At 39.3% G+C, this 8,155-nt stretch overlaps 1 protein-coding gene across 3 annotated transcripts; it reads left to right on the top strand.

Annotated features, from left to right (window-relative positions):
- The first annotated feature begins 524 nt into the window (after nt 1–524).
- drap1 (DR1-associated protein 1 (negative cofactor 2 alpha)) lies at nt 525–6,937 on the top strand. Of its 3 annotated transcripts, none has more exons than XM_032584078.1 (8): nt 525–756; nt 1,233–1,305; nt 2,368–2,461; nt 2,553–2,678; nt 3,564–3,654; nt 3,757–3,845; nt 4,840–5,065; nt 5,098–6,937. In XM_032584078.1, exons 1-7 carry the CDS (start codon nt 715–717, stop codon nt 5,021–5,023), a joined length of 699 nt encoding a protein of 232 aa, XP_032439969.1. In that variant the 5' UTR covers nt 525–714; the 3' UTR covers nt 5,024–5,065; nt 5,098–6,937. The 3 variants fall into 3 exon arrangements, with proteins under 3 accessions (XP_032439969.1, XP_032439970.1, XP_032439967.1); XM_032584079.1 differs by having other exon boundaries at nt 526–756; nt 5,108–6,937; XM_032584076.1 differs by having other exon boundaries at nt 528–756; nt 4,840–6,937.
- Nucleotides 6,938–8,155: the final 1,218 nt, after the last annotated feature.

Here is an 8,155-nt window from a genome sequence, read left to right as displayed (position 1 = left end):
TTTTTAAGATTTAATTAGAACCCTTCTATAATGTAGTCTACATGATACTGAAAATAAAAGACATTGAAACAGTTCTCCTCTTAGTTTCACAAATTATGTTGTATTTTTGGGAATCTTTCCTCATTAAAGTTGTAACAAACAACTTTTGACTGTCAAAACTGGTTAAAAAAAAATCTAGTTTTTCAAAAAATGTGACGTAGCCCTTTAAGCGGATGTGATTCAGAACCAACTTCAAGCTTGATGACGCAGCTTTGTTGTAACCAAAATATATGTTCTTTTTTTTTTTTTTTTTTTTTTTCAACCAATTAACGTTAAATATTCCTTTAAAATATTTGGTCATTTTCAACGCTTCATTACAAAATAATTTTTAAAAATGCGGGGTTGTTTTTTTTTATCGAGAAATATTTTTTATTTAGCATAAAAACATCAACTTCAAAAACAAACTGTATAACGCGTTCACTATATTTCTATGATTTATAGCTACCATATCGTAATGTAGAATGCGATTTTTTTTTTTCAGAGAAAAATGAGGAACAAACTGTTTGTTTGAGACTGACGGCGCTGAGACCCTGCGGAACCAAACTGACACGACTGACGACAACGTGCTAACAAGTTAGCCGGGACTGGAGGAGGATTGTAGGCTATATGGTGTAGGCTTATAATTCCGAGCGTTTTTGTATTTTATTTTACTTTAGCTACAAAGTTTATTTAATTATGCCCAGCAAAAAGAAGAAATACAACGCCAGATTCCCTCCGGTGAGTTGAAAGCTTTATTTCTACCGGCGTCAGCACTAGCTAACTTTAGCTAACAGTGAAAATGAGAAGCTATTTGTTGTAGCTAAACTTGAGGGACTTCGGGTGTCTTTTATTGCCCAGAAACCCCCCAAAAAACCCAAAGAGCTAGCGGAAAGTATTTGCTAAAGTAGTCAAACTTTTTTACGGATAAGTCGTAGGTTTCTCTGAATTAGCTAACTAACTTATGTTTCATGTTTTTATCCCAAGTTAGCTTGCAGGAGTCGTTGTTTTTAGCATGTGCAGCTAACCCAGGCTGAATTTTTTTTTAGAGATGTTATTATTTGTACGTCTTCTGTGAGTGCATGAGGTGTCATGGTGCATCCTGCACATTCTGCTTAAGATCCGTAGTAAATTATCCGCCCAAAGTGTTCAAATGTAGTCATTTGAACAGTTTGAGTGTTTGCATGGAAATGACATCAGATCTGTCCTTCTTCCAGGCGAGGATTAAGAAGATCATGCAGACAGATGAAGAAATAGGCAAAGTGGCTGCAGCAGTTCCCGTTATAATCTGTATCCTTCTGGCTTAATGTGTCTGTATGCGAGATATTTGATAGTGTGCCTCCAAACGTTTTGAGTCTACCTTAAGGAAGGCTAATTGGCAGTAAGCAACTTTCACACCGCCAGAAAACTGTTTCTTTGCTGATATTACGTGTTGTTGAATGATGTAGCAGTTACATTAGCTAGAATAATTTTAGCTAAAGCACATACCCCTGAGTTTGTATATCATTCGTTCTTTTTATGAGATCTTTATTTATTTCGAACAAGTAAAATGTCAGAAAAAAAAATAAGAAGAAAGCAAAACAGCATATAATAATAATTAAACATAAGAAAAAAGACAACACATCTGTATATCCTATACCCACAACTGTATATATTGCCCACTGTTGCCCATATTTGCACATGGGAGTGTAGTTTGTTTACTCATGTTACAATCTCTATGTTTTCAAAATTATATATACAGTAAGCACAAAATGTATTATTATGAAGTCTGCATGATTTTTTTTACCATCTTCATCCTCCTGCATGATAATCCATATATACAGCTGCGTTCATATTTAACAAAACAACCAAAAGCGAAACATTTTTCTGTTCTGTATTTTTCAATTTACAATCAAGAAAAGTCACCCTTTTTTGTTTGTGTTGCTTTTTGAATTGGGTACAAAAAAGGGCATATTTTTCAATTTTAGCCCCGGTTTAAAAAATGGGGGGAAAAAAATTGCTTTTCATTCATTTTATTTTCACCTCATTTGTTCCAGGTTATAACACATTCGGCTTTTAAAATATTTTTACAAACGACATGATGGGTTACTTTGTTGTTTTTTTAAGTTCAAATACAAAATAGTGGAAACATGATGGGCTTTAACGTGATCAGAGTAATACCTGGTGAGGGATTTTCGGTTCATGTAAAACTCGAGCAGTGAAATATTAATCTCAAATTCTGACTTAAATTGAAAACATGAGAAACAAAAAAAAAAAAAAAAAATAGTTTTTCATGAACGAATTCAAAAAACCAACGACAAAAACCACGGATTGGGACCTGCGGCGGTTTATTTTCCTGAAGCGAAGCCTCAGCGAGAGCTCTGGAGCTTTTCCTGGAGTCGCTGCTGACGAAGGCCTGCCAGGTCACCCAGTCGAGGAACGCCAAAACCATGACGACGTCTCACCTGTGAGTTACTGCGTTCGGAACGGGGTTTGCCGTAGGTCTTACAGGCTAGTGCTTGTTCTCTTTTAAAGCCCCTCGCATCTGTTTCTGGCAGGAAGCAGTGCATCGAGCTGGAGCAGCAGTTTGACTTCCTCAAAGACCTGGTGGCGACGGTGCCGGACATGCAGGGCGAGGGCGAGGAGAACCACACCGAGGCCGGAGGAGAAAAAGTACCTCGCAGGTAGTTCAGGGAGCCAACGCTCTATCGGGGTCAACAGAACAGACTGCTCAGAGTTAGGGAAAGTACAATAGAGTCAAAAACCGTTCACTCGTGATAAATAAAAAATTGCGCCCCCTCATGGTGTTAGCACGTTATCTGTTACTTTAGTTCTGATTTCTTCTTTTTGCCTGTTATCTTTTTGGTTAAGGACAACAATTCCCTCCTGTTTTGCTTTTGGACAGTTGTTATAATGTGTAACCGTAGCAACAAGGGTTTTTTTCCCCTGTAATTTACTAATTTACTAACCCCATCTGTTAGCATGTTATGACTGTCGTACAGAAACCGTCTTTGGTTAGGGACCTCGTCTTATTCGTTTCGACACTGACTGCTACTGGAGGCCCTTTCTGCCCACAGCACGGCCATTCATAATGGCTCTTTGAAGATACTTGATTGATATGAGTTACGACAACTTTTTAATTTGTATTTCGGATTAAAAAAAATGTACTTTTGGATTTAATTAAATATCAGCATAATATGTTAAATATGTCTTACAGTCGTTAAACTTGATTGGTTGACATTTCTCCACAAAGCAACTCCGACAGGGTTCGAAATAAGATTAAATACACTTTAAATATGGCTTTAGTTATGTTTTTTTGTTGTTGTTTTTTTAAACTGCAAATGTAAAAAATTTTCTGACTTTGTGTTGTGAAGTGACTTCTCTTTAATAAGCAGGTATTTGTTGTTTTAGCGTTCCAAAGTAGTTAATTTACTGAGTTCACAAACTGAAAACTGAACTGTTTGAAAAAAGTTCCTGGAAGCAGCACCTACCTTCACTTTTCATTATAAAACCTATTTATTGATTCTTTTTTTCTTTTTTTTTTTTTTACTTTAAAAAAATTTTTTTAGGGGACGAAAGCCAGGATCTGGTCGCAAGAACGGGGGAGCCGGCTCCAAAAGCAAAGACAAGAAGCTTTCTGGAACAGAGTCGGAGCAAGAGGTGGGAGACGATTTAAACAGCGATGTCTTAAGGCTTTGTGTTAGCGTTGGGAGGAAAAACGGCAACAACACACTTTTGTGTTTTTTATGTCGGTGAAAACAGGAAGATTCCGAAGACAGCGAGACGTACGGAGACGAGGACGACGGCTCCCAGTCGAGCACAAACCAGCAGGCTGCGTCCATGTTCCACAGGTGATTAGACGAAGACGGCGTGCGTCGTCTGAAAGCTTGTCACTCCCGCAGCCCAGAGCGGCTGGAAAAGGTAGAGACGAGTGACCAGACAGGGAACAAAATGGAGGCGAATGACAGAACCGCTTTCAGGTGAAGTAATTAGGTGCTTAAATTAAAAGCACTTTAAATTAAAGTGCTTTTAATTTTCATTTTTTTCTACTTTTAAAGATGATTTATTAAGCTTGAAGCAGAAATAATGTCAGGTCTCTATGGCTACTAAAAGCCCTCCATTAGAAGTACGAATTTGGACGTACAGGGTTGGAATCATTTCAGAAGTTTTTAAAGTGACATTATAATCCCAAACCAGTAGAGGGTGCTGTTTTCCCACTGGAATCAGAAAAAAAACATTTCTGTTGAGTTTAGACATGAGGATTTTCTTTATGGTAGGAAGAGACAAAAGAAGACAATTTTCTCTAATGATGCTCACATATTTGAACTAGCCACATCCCGTGCAAAGGTTTTCATACCTCTTGAACTTTTCCACATTTGATTGATACAAGAAGATATCATTTTGCTTGATTCCTGTAAAGAGTCTTGATGTGTGCTCTGTATATTTATTACTATTGTTCAGGGGAGGCGTTACGGAGAAAACAATCCAGACGGTTTTGGGGATTTTCAAACCTCGTTACATGGAATTCATCATGATGACAAGAAATCAAAATTGTTATTGCGATAAGAAATTTGTCACGATAAGCCCACCCCTTTTAATATTATTGTTATAACCATATGGTTGATGCGTTTCTTAGCATGTTATGTTGAGGAATGTAGAGCTGTACATTTTTCAATATTTTTACCTCCCCCCAAAAAAAAATCCTGAAAAGTGCAGCATGCATTTTTATGAACCTTCTTTGTCTTTTATACTGCTAAACAAAACTCAATGTAATATAAAGAGTGTGGAACCACCCTCAGCGGCCTATATCATACATTTTCTGCTTGTGCTCCCTCCCCTTCCCAGCTCAAACCCCCACTCCCAGTTCGGGAACACGGGCAACATGGCGACGGCGGCCAATCCGGCTCCAGCCCAGGGCACCATGGCGTTCGCCCCTCATCCCTCCATGGTGAGCGTCGCTCTGCCCCCCCCAGCGCCCGCGCCGCACAAAAACGAGGAGGACGACGACGATGAAGACTATGACTCTTAGCTACCTCCCTCCCCTCCCCACCAACATCCTCTCTTTATCTCTCACACACACACACACAAACACACACACACACACACACACACACACACACACACACAAACCCAGCATTATTTCCAGATGAAGTTGGCCCCCTGGTGGCAGTGAAGAAGAGGACTCTTCATCTTCATCGCAGCCTGCTGACAGAAGAAAGCTGTAAGAGACAAAACCTTGTTGTACATTAGGTGTTTTAATTTTTTTTAAAAAAGCTTTTATTTTAATGTAGAGATGGGGACGGGGGGTTGTTTTTTAAGCTAGGTCTTTGCTGTTTAGTTTTTTTTTTTTTTTTGGTCTTGACTAGTATAATACGGTGAGCCTCAGCAGACAGGATAGGTGTGGTTTATTTCACCTCACAGCTTTTTGTTTCTTTTTGCGCTTTTTTTCCTTCGAAAATTTCTCAGCATAATAAAAACAAACGCAGTTCCTCCGACCCAAAGAAAAACCACCTTTTTAAAGCTCAGGTGAGTTCTGAAGCGTGTATTTGGTGTCGTCTTTCAGCCGATTGTCAAGACGCCAGTTGCGTCGTTTCAGTCGCGCCTGATCTCAGACGACAGAAAAGCAGGTGAATTTTTTTATTTATTTTTTTTCCCTACCGTTTGTTTGCAACCCGCTGTTTGCTTTCGTTTCACATTTAGTCTCTACTTTAAACTCAAAATTGATTTCAACCACATCAGCAGGGGGTAAAGATTTTGATCTGAGTGTGTTTTTATTATTTCACTTTACCATACATTTATTTGCCTGTAAAATACACAATGAACATTGGACCACATGTTTTTGGGTTTTTTTTTCTTTTAAAGTTTTTTTTTTTTTTCTGGCCCTCAACATTCGCTCCTCTGTCTTTAACATTCGTTTTTCCTTCTTTTAGATTCTTTATTTTAAACGAACGCAGAGGCGGAGCTCCCATTTCTGCGCCGAGCTTGTTGTAAAATGGTTGCGAGACAGTTTACTCTGTATTGTAAACTTTTAATGTTCTTCTTATTTTGTATGGGTGAAATAAAGTTCACATTTCAATTTAAAAAGAAAAACAGACAGCTGTTGGGGTTTCTTCGCTGTCGTGAATAGGAAAAAAAACACAAGTTCACGTTACGTTCTGCTTAAATGTTGGAAGTTTTTTTTCTTTTTTTTATTTAACCGCAAAAAAAAAAGCTTTCATAAATGTTCCTCCTGAGTCGTACGCTAGAGTCAACGCACCCAACAAACGGAACCTGCTTCTTCTTACATTTCTATGTGGTTGTATAGTTTAAAAGTTCAGATAATTTTCCCACGTTAGCAGTGAAAATAATCTGCCAATGGAACAAGTAGGTTTTTTAAAATAAATACCAAACAATTATTGTTTCTAGACAAGCACCTAAAAAAAAGTTACTTGTAAGTGATCTTTGTCTCATTTCATGTTCACCAAGGTGTTTCTACTACAAACTAGACCAAAAATACTTTGCTAGTTTTTGTTTTTGCAGCGTAGAATCAAGTTATGTTCCAAGAGAAACTTCTTCCGCCAATCAGGACCTAGTTTTCTGTTGACCCGTGCATTTCCATTTTCCAGTGTGATGGAGCAACGTGCCAAATAGTTAAAACTTTTGGAACTCATGGCGTGGTTGTTTAAACTTTTGTTTTTATATTAATATAACAACATGCACAAAAAAACAAACAAAAAAAACCCCCAACAATGTTAAGGCAGATATATTTAGTTAGGGCTATCAGCTGAGGCATCCATCTTTAGAAATGGATGTTTGGTTCACCGGCTGGAAGTGGAAAAGTGAAACCCTGCGGCATCTTCTGGCAGAGTCGTCAAACTGCTTCCTCCTTCATTTCCCCGTTTCACAACAACACATCACATGATTTGTAACCCCTTGGCTCCGTTTTTGTTCCTCCCACTTTTTTCTTTTTTTTTTTTTTGATGTTGCCTCCTCCCTGAATTTTGCAACGCGGAAAGGTTTCCGTGGACGCGGCTTCACGTTCCGTGACTCACGCGGCCCTCTGGAAGACAATGCCTAGCATTTATCGGCAGCCTCTCCTCCTTGGGTATTTGAATCAGATTAAGTGCAAGACAGCACAGGTTGGGAGGAGAGCTGCTGTGTTGGTCGCCACCTTTGGAGCATCACGGGGGGGGGGGGACTCCCGCTTTGCCCCTCGGAGCGTCTTCAGCCCATTTCCTCTTCCCACTGCCATATTTGTTTGGTTAACCCCGTGCTTTTTACCACCCAACCAAAGAGGCGACTTGGATCTGGTGCCGCAAAAACAACTGCATCCTTCCTGCGCAAGAGTTGACTCAGCGGACTGGGAGGAAGGAGGAGCCTCTTTTGTGTGTTTGTGTGCGTGTGTGTGGTACGGAGGAGGGTGGGATCGGAGTTTGGGTGGTTGACTTTAGGATTGGTGTTCAGACAAAGAGCAGCACGGGGGAGGGAAGGGAAGGCAAGCCTGCAGAAGGAAGCGCACTGTTTCCACACAGCAGCCAACAGGGGCCAAAGGTGGCCCCTCTGATTCCCGTCCGCTCCCATCAAGCTACTGTCTTCTAGGCTGTCTGCACTTTTTAAAAACAAGAGGAAATGTGAGGGAGGAAAAAACGAAAAAGAAATTCTCTAATGTTCTGACTTGAATCAAATGCACCTTGTTTCAGCTCTTAACCATACGACTGTCTAATTTAACGTGTAGTTTATTGTTTTAAGCGTCAAGTCTGTTGTTCAGTTTGGTTGTTTGCTAAAATGATATCAACAAACTTGCATGAAAACTTAAAAGTTTATATTGCCATAAATGGAAGAATTGGCACCAAGTCGACAAGACATGTTCCACATTTAAATTTGTATGCAGTTTTTATATGCATGTGCTTGATTAAAGTTTCTGGATAAAAATAGTGCTATAAAAATGTTTCCCTTCTGGATTTCTATACCTTTTTCTCAATTTGTCATGTTTTATTATGTGAAATCAACTTTTGAGTTTTACATCATGCAATTCTCTCATCAGATACATACCAAGAGGGCTGCTTTCATTTTTTTTCATGCATGTTTGAGAAATCCTTTAATCTCCATGGCAACCATTCAGCTGCGCAAAAACGCCTGGTTGGACCTAGCCCCGCCTCCAAGGACAAAGCTCCTCCTCTGA

Source organism: Xiphophorus hellerii, chromosome 14, assembly GCF_003331165.1.
Source record: "Xiphophorus hellerii strain 12219 chromosome 14, Xiphophorus_hellerii-4.1, whole genome shotgun sequence".
NCBI classification, from domain to species: Eukaryota; Metazoa; Chordata; class Actinopteri; order Cyprinodontiformes; family Poeciliidae; genus Xiphophorus; species Xiphophorus hellerii.
This window is presented reverse-complemented; position numbering and strand designations above follow the sequence as displayed.